The sequence below is a fragment of the Calliopsis andreniformis genome, chromosome 9 (assembly GCF_051401765.1).
Source record: "Calliopsis andreniformis isolate RMS-2024a chromosome 9, iyCalAndr_principal, whole genome shotgun sequence".
Lineage (NCBI taxonomy): Eukaryota > Metazoa > Arthropoda > Insecta > Hymenoptera > Andrenidae > Calliopsis > Calliopsis andreniformis.
The window spans coordinates 18,603,863-18,616,349 of NC_135070.1; the positions used below are offsets into that span (position 1 = coordinate 18,603,863).

The 12,487-nt window shown below is 44.3% G+C and overlaps 1 protein-coding gene across 1 annotated transcript in view; it reads left to right on the plus strand.

The window, feature by feature from the left end:
* The first annotated feature begins 1,585 nt into the window (after positions 1-1,585).
* Positions 1,586-12,487, plus strand: part of By (focal adhesion protein tensin) — a 140,851-nt gene continuing 129,949 nt past the window's right edge. The window contains exon 1 of the mRNA XM_076386056.1: positions 1,586-1,805. Within this exon, the coding sequence (XP_076242171.1) occupies positions 1,713-1,805 (93 nt within the window). The 5' untranslated portion in view covers positions 1,586-1,712. The remainder of the gene's footprint in view (positions 1,806-12,487) is intronic.

The following is a 12,487-nucleotide window of genomic DNA, read 5'->3' on the forward strand; positions in this document are numbered from 1 at the left end:
AGCGCAGATGCGGTTGGCCGCGCTGCGTTTCGACACGGATTGTCGATTCCTTCCGCCCCTCTGTCGGCCCTCGAGCGCTCTTCGGGGTCCCGGCTGGTATTTTCTGTCAGTCGACGGCAGGCCGCGGGTCGAGCTGGTCGAGAAAACACGACGCTCGTAAAATCGAGTTCGCCACGCGTGCTCGTTCTGTCTTCATTTCTCCGCCTATACCATACTTTAATCTGTCAAATCGTTGCCTTCGTTACTATTCCAAATCCAAGAACATATTCTACAAACAACCTCGATCACTCCAAACTCTGAAGCAACTAAAATCTAACAAACCTGTGCTAAAAACTGTTCAAACCACATTGCTCCAAATCTCTTTAATACAGTCGTGAGGAATTTCTTTAAAGTTTCACAAAATCGATATCAAACACTCGATATCCGAGTTTCACTGCATTAGTCGACGCCCAGTGGAGAGAAAAAAGATCAAAGGAAGGGGAGCATCGCTTGTATTGTTATCGAAAGCCACGAGGTTTACGGAGTTCGTGATTTTTAATTACATTTGAATCGGTGGAGGCGCGTTCCTCTCGCGAGTCATCTTCAGGCGTCTCTTCGCGATCGCCGCGAAAAGGGGTGGCTGGCAGCGCACAGTGTACCGAGATAAGGGAAGCGGTGACCCCGGCTGTCAAGGCGCGTATAAAATCGACGATAGCGAAGTCGACAGCCGCCAGTGTCGCGGCAGCCGCGCACGCGAGAGGATGTCGGCCTTGTTGCACGTCGACGCGAGGAAAATCGCCGAATAGAAAAACCTCGCTCCCCACTGCGCTTTGTTTTCACTTCGAGCGGCTCGCGAGCTTGTTGACGCCTCGTGCCTTGGCCGTGGATGATCGCGACCCGCTGAAAGAGACAGAGGAACAGCATGCCAACCGATGGTCAGAGGGACACTCGACGTTGTGACAACAATGCTGTGCAATTGAGACGATGGTAAACACGTGAGGCTATTCAGAAGCGTATGACGACTTGGCGAAGGAGATTCATGAAGGATTATTGAAGTCCCTGGAAGTGTCTGTAAAGATTGGAGTATCCAAAGATCTGAAGAAGTCTTGAGAACCCGGGAGTAAAGAGTGATACGAGAGGATTCTCAAATTTAAGTCAGTGATAGCTTGAGGAGTGCTTCTGGAGACTCAAGAATCCCTCGTCAAAAACGTTTCCTAACTAGAAAATGAGACAGAGTGGATAATGGAAAATTTCACGCTTCGAGAGTTAGTGACATCATAGAAAAATAATCAACGCTTGAAGGAATTTTTCTTTAAGTTCTCAAAACATAGAACCAGGAACATTAAAAGATTAAAACAGGGAAAGACTAATGATAGTGTAATTCACAGAGCTCACGAAAATAGTTAAACGAATTATGACTGAAGTTTGAAGAATCCATCAAACTCTGAGAATAAGAGCCTCACATAAGGAGCGTCCGAAAACTCTGCAACAGCTTGAAAAGTTTAACAATTCGAGTAGCATCTCGCGGTAAAGTCGGTCGGGCGGTTAGCCGGAAATTGGCGAAGAACTGAGTCGAGATGCAGCGGCTGCGAGCGAGCGTCGCGAATAGAAGCGGAAAGTCACGGGAGCCTTGAGGGATTTGCCGGAAGGAGAACACGCGGAGCAGGAAGAGGAGAGAACGAGAGGGCAGTCGCGGATAGGAGGCAACAGAGAGGCGAGAAAACGCTCGAGGAATGCCGTGGATAAAGTGTTTGGGCGGCGCAGGCGGAAAGGCCAGAAGAGGCAAGCCACTCAGCGTCAGCCAGCCGATCCACCTGCTCGTCAAGGTGAGTTTCTCTTCGGTTTTTCTCTGACCACGAATTTCCTCGAGCGCCAATCTACGCGCAGACGGCCTCGGGTGAGGGGGTTAACCCTGCGGCTGTGGCGGATTTCGAGAGGGAGCTCGTTACTCTGCACTGTTTCCTACTTTTGCATTAATTATTGCGATAGAAAGCAAAGGGAACAGTACGTACCAAATATGGTCGGCTTGTACAGTTTGTTCTCTGCGGTCTTAAGTTGATTATGAGCTTATAGGGGGGATAGGTTTAAGAGATTAATTCAGTCGCTGGTAGAAGTTAATTTTAAAACGACGTATATACGCGATCAGAAGCAAAAGGGTTAAACAGAGCACTATCGATAGATTGGTTAATACCACCGAGTGGAACACATGGCCCCCCATGGGTAATTCGTGGCTATCGATTCCTCTTTTTTCCTGGAGAGCTCCTCGAATCGAATCTCCCAGGGATTCTGGCCAGCAACGTACGATTTTATGGGCACTCGTTGACTTCATTGGCGCGATTGCTGGCCAGTAAATCGACGTCTACACGTTTATCCACTTAAACCGCCTCGTTATACTTAGGCTGGTGCATGACGTAAACATTAATTCTAAAATTCAGTATAGCGAATAACTGTGACCTGGTGTATAGATTAGCGTAGACACTAGACGATTTGCTTCAATTTCTCCTCGATTATCTCCCGTTCTTGTTGATAAAAGATCGCGTTAATCAGTGCAAAACTCAGACGACAGTATCTCGGAAGGCGCAATCTCGAACAATTTATCTACGCTGATATACTCTTAGCGATCCTTCCGAAGACTGTTCCTAAGGTCAACTCTCTCGTTTGGTCGATATCTCGGTGATAAGCTTGTCTTTGTCCCTCTAGACTAATTGTCCTTTTGGCTCCCATCCTTCTAGCCCCGATCGTATTATTACTAGAACGCAAAACTAACGCGTAGATAACGCTAGGAATTTCTGTCGTATTTTAATAAGCGTCACGCCCTTCGAAAGAAGAGTAGCGTTCGTTCACAGCGGCTGGAAGTATATACATTTGGTGACTACAAAAAAGACGGGACGGGAAGACTCTCGAGTTAAAACGATTATTAGGCCAGCGTTTCTTTCATCCTGGAATGCTATAAAGCCGACGAGATACGAAATCTCGGGATGAGGGGCGCCATGGTGGCCCCTTCGAGGCCAAGGCCTGATTTATTAATTTCTTCGTCGAAGGTCCAGGTTCCTACGGTTCTCCAATCGTATGAGATGCCTCTAGAGTCCCGCTACATCGATTCGACGATACCTTCGCACGACAGACCAATTAAATTGATAATACCACACCACCTTACGTGCTCGTTATCCAACTGGTGACTTGCTCTTGACGCAAGTGACACCCCCCCGTGTGCGATTCTCATGACGGAGAAACTGCGCGAAGGGTTGAAGTTGAGAGGAGAAATTAGGTCGCGAAAATCGTGACAGTCGAGTGGGCAAGGAGGATTTTGGTATTTTAGCAGTATCTTGCTTTTGTAGAATTCTGTGACAGTGTCCTGATTAGAGAAAATAAGGTACAATATTAGTTATTCATTTTTGTTCTGAGATTTGCGAAAATTAAATAAATGAGTTTTCCTTTGAGTGAAAGTACTGATACATAATTCAATAATTTTGTTACCAAATTTGCAGAGTTTGCAGAGTTTGTAGGATTTGTGAGACGTCGCTGATTTGACTTTAGCAACCCTCGTATGCTCAAAGTTTTGCGGTGCAGGAAGAGAAGCTGATAGAGTCCCTAGACTTGGGTTCCTTTGTTTGCCAATTGAACCCATTTAGGATGTTGACGAGGGTTCTTCCTCTCTGGGTCTAATGTTTGAAGTATAGTGTAATTATTTGGATCTGCCATACTGTGTGTGCACTAATATAACTGTCTTTTCATTTGGAGAAATATTAGAACTCGGTCGAAAGAACTTAAGAGAAGGTCGCTTGAGATTAAGATTCATTTCACGATTTCTCAGAGAGACGCGAGTTGCTGAATCTAGGAGACCATAGGCTAATATCTCACGTAATTTATTTTCGCCTATCACCACTGTAATTGCACTATTCTGTGCAAAGTTCTCACTTGCTAAGTCTATTATTCTTTATGAAGCTATCGTCAATCTCCACTCTAACTCTGCTATTCTTGGCGTTTGGGCGTCCTCAACCAAACAGACAGTTTAAACTCAATTTATCATTCAATGACTTCATCAGGAGGATAATTCTGTCCGCCTCGTGTTCCACTACGGATTTCTTCCTCAACACCTTCTGTTTATTTAACCCCTTAACTGTCGCCATTGTAGTTCTCTTATTAAATTATTTATTGGTTGTTAGAGACATTCACTCTGTTTCTTATTTCTTCATTTGTCTCCTTTTTCTCTCAGGAGTCAGCGTTTACAGTTCAGAACAATCTCTCCTCTACCAAATTTGTACGAGTACGTATGCAAATAACAGACGCTCGGAACGATGCGAAATAAATTAACGTATGCATTACGGGTGCCCGGATTCGCGATTTAATTAAACATCGTCGATCAGAGTTGAACTTCCAGATTAAAATTCCAGTTTCAACATCACAAACAGCCGCTTGTTTTCTGCATACTGATTGCGAAAATGCGTCAGCAGGCTGTCAAAACAATTCGCCAGACTGGTCATCAAGTTCACCGGTGCTTCCATTTCCTGATAATATTATAAAACAAATTGCATTCGAATCGAATTCATTGTCAGATCTCAAAAATCCTAGATAAGCCTAAACAAAAAGAAGAATTGGAAAAAAATACGAACTCTCTCGAGGAAATCGTGAAATCAAGGAAATACTTTTTTCTGCTCATCTTTATAAGAAAGTAGAGTCGCTAATTTAGAATTATACAATTATCCCATTACTAGTTGAAGGGATAGCGGCAGGCAATTATATAAAAGCAAAACTCGTACCACCCACAGCGTCGAGAAACCACGATTTCATTACAACGTCATTTTCAGGGCAATACGCATGGTATTCCGCGGAATGAATACAGGTTGGCCATTCGGTGTATCATTATAGCCGTGTGAAAATCGCGCAGACACGAATTGCTGCGCATTTCCCTCGTATTCGCTATTCCGCGGACGAAGATCACGCGGTAGATAAAGGTAAAGGAAGGGGTGGCTTTTTCGCGTTCCTTTGCGCTGGCTTCAACGTCGGTTGCACGTACGCGACGACGTGTGTGAGCTATCCACGATCATCCCAGTACTCGTTGCCTGTTATTATAACCGTACTATTATCGGTACTATACACCTGCACGATTGGTGCTAGCGTTCGTACGCCGCCCATCGGCGAGCACGCTTCTTTCGCAGACGTGGCAATTAAATTAGCGCGCCCGACGGCTATCTCGCGACTCTTTGCTGGTGAAGGTTTATGTAATACCTGGGCAAAGAGGGAAGGCTGTTGGTGGAGCGGCTGGCAGAATGGCTTTGGGATTTGATCAACCCTCTGGAGTACTGTCGTCTTCTCTGAGTTCGGGGTAGTGGCTGATGGTCTTTTTCCCTTTGTACTCTGAGCTTTTAGGTGGAGTGGTTGTTCGGTAAATATTAGAGATAATAGTGACTCTTCAAATTTGAGATTTTAGAGACATAGGAGAATTTGTGACATATGACTGTTTGTATTAAGAAAAGGTTCTGACACAAAAATTGATCCTTGTGGTTTGAATCACTTGTTTCGAAAAATCTAAAGCCCCTGCTGTCTAAAGGATCTAGCAAGACTTTGTATTTTTTATTTAATAACTCCAAGGGTAAAGGAGCTAGAACAAGCCGTTGCATCTTTGTCAAACACTCGTGGAACAAAATTCCTCACGTTGCTACACATTCCTTTCGGCGCTAGGAATGTTTTCTACAAACAACAATTATAGCAATTAAGCCAGCACACCTGCCACGCAGCTATGCCAATTTTTACGATCATGATCCCAAGGCGCGGATTAACTAACAGTGATTTATTTTTTCCATTTTTCCCGCGAGCCTAATATACATGTATACTCTAATGAAGGTGACGCATAATCAATTTAAATCAACCAGCGAACAAGATTTACAAGTTGTTGCCAGGCAAAATGCCTTGAATCATTGCTAGAAAATTCCAGTTCCTTTTTTTGTCATGCAAATGGAGCCGCGGTACGCATTCATATTCATCAGGAATTTATTGTTCAACATTGGCAAAGACGTCGTTTAAATTAGTATCGATGGACGCGAGAAAATCCTCGATGAACTTAGGATTATCTGTGGCAAAAGGTTAGGTTAGCAGGCACGTTCGCGGTATCTTTCACGGCAAATCAACGGAGGCTCGTAACTCTCTGGAAAGATTAGGAAATCCTCATAACTATCGTCATCATCGTGCATGTACACCGGTTACCTAAACGCGTATGAGGTCGTATATTACGCGGAATATACATGCACATGCCATTGACTCGTACATGGCTAAACAATGTTTTATTGGCTGCTCGTTCCACTAGTAAGAGTAGGCTCCTTCTTTTGAACTTTTGCGAGCTTCGAGTGACTTCAAAATTAATCTCGGATACGATATGAATATTCCACAAACATCTCTTCGGAGAATAATTTATGAACTTTCTTATATTACTTCCATACTATAGGATTTTTCTCTATAACTATTTTCTGGAATATTTGTGTTTGCATTGAAATAGGTGGTACTCCAGTTGGAGTATTTCGGGTTCTGTATATTAAAGTAGAGTTTCGTGCAGGTTCCTGAAAGATTAATATTTCCATTACAGTTTGCGAAAACTTAATAAAAGCGGTAAAATATGTACATTTAAAGGCGAGCTGGATTTTTAATTTCATGGAATAATGAATGAAGAGGGTATAAAATAATAAGTAGAACATTTTCATAATAAAGGGGTTCGTATGCATCAACTCCATAAATTTTTCCTAATTACCTTCGAGAATATTCATTTTCATGAGTAAGAGATCCATCAAGTAAAGCATTTTTGACCAGCCCATGGCTTTTCCCGAAGTTCATTAATTCTACCATTTAGAATTCCATGCTCAAACGTCTAACTTATACAAGAACATATTTATCTTTTTGGTTGGAAGTGTTAAGAGGTTTAGGAAATAGTCGACGAGTATCGCTGGCGTCATGACGTCGCTCGAAAGGTGTTAAGTAAAGACGTATACGCGGAGCAAACAATTTCGGCGTTTATCGAGCAAAGTCCGAGGCAAACGCTTCGGAAGCGAGTTGACGCTCGCGTGGGCGGCACGACGCGAAGTCTTCTAACCTTTCGAAAGATCAACAATCCCTTTTACCATTCGATGTGCTTCGGTATAAATTTAAGAGCGCGTAACGGCTCGGTTATTTGATCGATTCGAGGAATTTGGCACGTCGTGCGCCGACAGAAACACGTACCCCTGGAATCCTCCGCCTTCGTCCCTATTATACTCTACTGCGAACAATGGTGCCTGAAAGTTCACCTGTTGGGACGAAATTCGTTGTACTATTGTGCAAATTTTTTACCTTAGGGAATTGAGAAATGTGGATGACGTGTTTTAGCTCGTATTTCATTTACAAATGCGCTAGAGCTTTCCAATACTGCACGAAACTTCTCAAATCTCTCATATTTTTGTCTTGATATGTAGAGTGGTTAATAATAACTCCATTCACAGCGAACTAAGGCTAAAAAATATCAGAATAAGATCCCCAATAATTCACCAACGTTGTCCCTGCTCTATTTTTACCAACACGACCTTCTACAAGCGTCCCCTTCCGAAATGTCATTCGAAAATATCACGTCCGCCTTTTCCCCTTCGTCTAACAACCTGATGACGCTTCTTCGCCAATTTTTGCGTTTAAGTTCTCGAACGAAAAACAAGTTGGAGCTCGCGATACGTACTTCGAAACTAACTTCGCGTCGACTTTGAGGTAGGAGCGTATAAAAGGAAAAAATTGAAGCGAGATACTAGGAAGCTCTTGAGACGAGACACGATCCCTTCCGAAAAGAGGGGAACCAGCGAAAAAGCGTCGCGGAGAAAGAGACTTAACGAGCGGACCAGCCAAGTCGGGAGAAAAGAAACGAACGATGGCAGAGATTAAATCGTGCGATATCACGGCTAACGATTCGAGTTCGCTGCGAACGACGATGCCACGACCCCTCGGGATTCCTTAATTGCAGCTGCACGCCGGTGCGCGCAATTAAAAGTTTCTTCAATAAGGACACGCGTCTGGCGTTCCACTGTCTCGCAATTTCATCCCCTCTTCAGTCTTGGCTCAGCTTCTTTCAGAAATCCGGGATCTTTCCTTCCTCGCGTTGTTGTTTATGGAGGCGAAATAATTCAGTCGTGGGTTCGTATAAAGGTTCATCTAATTACTCATTTGAAGACTGTGAGTGAGGCACAATTTGTGTGAGGTAATGGAAGACGTATGGGTGGTATAAATCTTATTACTTTGAGATTCGCTAGAGATTACTTTTTTAGATAGGTACACCTGTTTAGTGATAATTGTAGTTCTTGTGTCAATGCATGCATCAGTCATTATATAATAGAATACAGTATTAGATTACATGTGAGAATTTTCTTGGAATATGACAGAAAAAAGAACTAGGACAAATAGTTATACTCATAGAAATCCTACACCACCTACTTCGATATTTTTCATTGATGTAGTAGCTGCAGCAAATTTTCTCTCGATACAAGCGAAAAATCCCTGTAGAAATTCGAAAATAGAGGCCACTATTCACTCGTGCCCCATTCATCCTGAAAATCCCCGGCCACCCTGGTCAGCAGGATCGCCCAGCAAAAGAAAAACGTCGATCGGTCGTTGTAGATCTCGCGACGAGGACATTGAGCGATGGCAATAAGGAAGCGCCTCGGAGGAGCGCAGGACCTCCGCGTGCCTCGTCCCCCGATCGTCGCTCATTGTTTTTGAATAATTGATGCGGCACTCGGCGCGACTGTTGGTTCGTCGATCGTCTCTCGAGAGGGAAAGAGGAAGAGACGGAGAGGGAACAATCGGTGTCGCCGTGTGTGGCAGCGGAGAAACGAGCCGCGTACACGACGAGCTACAACCTCGGGGATGATCCATCAGCGGATTATCTGGAATCGCGAAAAAGCGAATGGCCGCGCGCGATGTCGGCACATACACGCGCGTAATATGATAATCTGGGCGAAGCGACGCGACGCGAAAATGTCAGAAAGTAAGGTGCAGTTTCGTCGGCTTGTAACCACGTCTCTTTACAAAGGCTACGAGCGTCGAACCGCTTTCGCGTCGCCGTTCGCGAAAGGAATTTGTTCGTTCAGCTGTTTCCAGCCGAGCGTACGCTACTCCCGCGGCAGACTCTTCGTCCGACGGGAATTATTTCGCTTGTTTCGGAATGACACTCCGAGTGACGTAATTTGGCGCGCTTCGGGTGAAACTGACACGCTTCGATGGATTGAAGAAAAGCTGTGAATCGAAAAAGTATTGAGATTGTTAAAAAAGTACCTTAGGTCTCTTCTCTCTTTTCTTTAGTCACTCTGGAGTCTCAGTCTTTTCATATTTTTGATGATGAAGTAATTGTTATTAGAGAGGTAGTAATTGTGAATAATATACGTAGTCACGAAAGAGGATTGAAATGATAAAACCCTTGGTATATCACTCAAAATTGATACCCTCTGTGAATTCATGTGAAAGATTACTAACTCCAGTTTCATGCACGTTGATATTACATCTACCACAGGGTCGAGATTTTCCTTGGAATCAGAGGATCGTTTCTCTGTCCACGATTCGTAGCCATCACGCTTAGCGGTGCAGCCGGATCGCGGTAATTTCAAGCAATCAGCCCGACAAACCCTTTTCACTGTACGTACTGCGACACGACGGAATTCTTCCGTGGTCTATGGGGCGAACAAAGGTCGTCGGATGATTTCTCAAGAGTTCGTAACGAGAGGCACGAGAGAATCGAGCGGGAAGCACGTGAAATCTGTTAATTCTATGCTTCCGTGGTTGACTCGTGACTGAACCCAGCAAAACGAGGAATATCTTGTTTTCCGTACAATTAACGGCATACAAGCGAGCAGCCAGATACTGAGGACGTTTTTCCTCTTTATTTATTTTGTTTCCTTGTTTCAAAAGAAGTTATATATTTAATGTTGATAACAGGACCTCGATTATTCCAGAAAATGAGATTGAAAATACAGAATTATGGAGATCATCAATTACGTACATTTCTTCTTGAGAAACTGAAAAGCAGAATAATCAGTACGATTCACAAATGATCCAGGGCGACCATTCTCCGCGTTCCGTATCGCCAAGAAAAACTTGTCATCCCCTTAATGCTTCTTTCTTTTCAAGTTCCAATCACCTGAGAAGCTCCCGACACCGTTTTTCCAGTCGACGAACTCTCGAACCCGGAATTTCGATCGGCCTATCTAGTATCTCGAAATCGACTGTCATTTGGCAAAGTGGTTGGCGGAACACTCATCGACGCTTGTTACGGCTCGGTTATTCTCACGAGCGTCCTTTTTCTCTACGCCACCGTGTAGATGGTCGCGGCATAGTAACCAACGAAGAAGTACGAGAGCGAGGCGAGGAACGCAGTCTACCGTGTATAAAAGGGTGAAAGGTGAAGATCAGTTAAGGGTGATATAGTGGAGGCGTTTAGTTAAATCGATCAGATAGGCGCTTTGCATGGCCCGTTGGTGGCACCCTCGTGCGTCCGCCACTGTCTTTCCCTGAATTATGAGCAACATCCACCTGCGAAGCTTCTTCCTTGATCCGTATTCCCACAACAGAATCGCGATAGAATCCAGCCTGCGTTCCTTCTGCCAGATCCAACGCGATCTATCGTGTTACATCGCTCCCTCGACTTCGGCAGGCCACTCTGGAGCTCGTTAGGACCCCGCTCGGTGTTAATCTCCCACGTACCTTCTCTCGTTTCGACGTTGCTTTCAGATTAACACGTTTTAAATTCATCGGCGATCTCGTGCGCCCGCTAATCGCTGCAGCACTTAAAAACCACGGAGATCTCGTGGTCAATTTGTGAGAGACGTGTTGGCCAGCTTAAAAGTGGCCATCGAGGAAATTCTCTAATCAGCGGGCCCAGTTTTCTGGAATTACAGCAGGCTCTTTAGATCGACGATTTATCGTCGGTTTACGACGCCGAACGAGCGTTTTGCTTCATCAACGATATCGAGAATGGGTCCAAACGGGTCCCCGGGATAATGGGCCAATGACCGAACGATCATCGTGGCCATTATCCCTTGGAAGCATACCGATCTCGCGGTTAGCGAGATTGACAGCTGTCTGGAGAGGGAAATTCTGGCTTTCTAAAGAGGTATATAGAACTTTCAGAAAATTATCTCTTTCACAACCTGATGAACGCGAAATTGTTTTAAGTTGGAGACGAACTTGCGTGATTAGCAAGGACTCTCGAAGTTTTTGTCCTCGAGAGAGATAAGAAGTTTCATATTATAAAGAGCTCTAGACGTTATTAAAAAATATGAAGGAAACTTTTGGTACCGTCATAAAGAATGTTCATACTATACAGACATAGAAGGGAAAGAAGCATCATTGATTAAAGCGGGTCGCCTCCCTCATCGATAGCAAATCGAAACCTCCAAATTGCCCAGTTTGCCCCACCCTAAGCTCTTCAAAGAAAGTACATTTCGCCTGTTAAATTTAGCGGAAAAGAATCGGTCGACAGTAGAACAGTTCAATCGATGTAGTTCGCAGCACTCTTCCTCTGTACACGTAACGTTTCGAATTAGCGATCTCGGTGGAAATCGAGGGGAATGAGCCGAGGGACACGTGTGTCGAATCGCACCGTGAAAGCGCGTCGGTTCGCGCAAAGTCGGAAAGGAGAACGGAATTCGATCGATCGGATAAACGTTTGAGCACGCTCCCGCTTCCTGTTTGGACCATTAGCTCCGTCACGGGCCGCGCAATCGACTCGAAAGATCGAACCACCGAGTAATGGTCGCGTGTGCTAACTTCCGCGAGGATGGCTGGATTTCCCATGAAAATCCCGATCGACGCTTAATCCTGCGCGTCGATCTCGGTGCAAAGGTGTCTAGCAGATGAGTATAGATACAGAAGGAAACCTTTATTTCTAGACTATCAATATTATTTTTTAAATCTGTAGAAATCTGTGCAAAATTCGGAAAGAATTTCAATAGATTTCTCTAACAATCGTGTGTTTTAATGAGGATTCAATAATGGCGCGATCGAGTTACATCCTTTCGACTAGATCATCATCGCGACATTGAGATACGCTTCTGTGAAAGGCAGGTGATGCAACGCCGCCTTCGATGTCCCATCCGTCCTCCCGTTGGAAGATAATGCGGTAATGAAAACGGTCTTGTTAGAACGAATAATAGAATGACGTAGCGAATCGAATCGTTATATAATCTGCCTGCTATCTGCGAGTGGGTATTGGGTAAATAACGTCGTTACCTGTAACCAGGTCTTGTTTCAGCGATATCATTCTAATGCGGGAATTTCAGTTTCCTCCACTGAATAATTGAAACCCTTTCCGTGCGATTTTCAGTCGCTTGGGGAATCGATATTCCTGCTATTCTGTAGTTTTGCAAGTGCCTTTGTTCAACTTCAATAAAGATAGATTTAATTGCTCGGTTTTCCAATGGGAGCAATGAAATGGTAAATTCAATTTGTTCGAGAGCTCTTGATGTGATGCAAAATCTACAATGCAAATTTTAATACCACTTTGTAAATG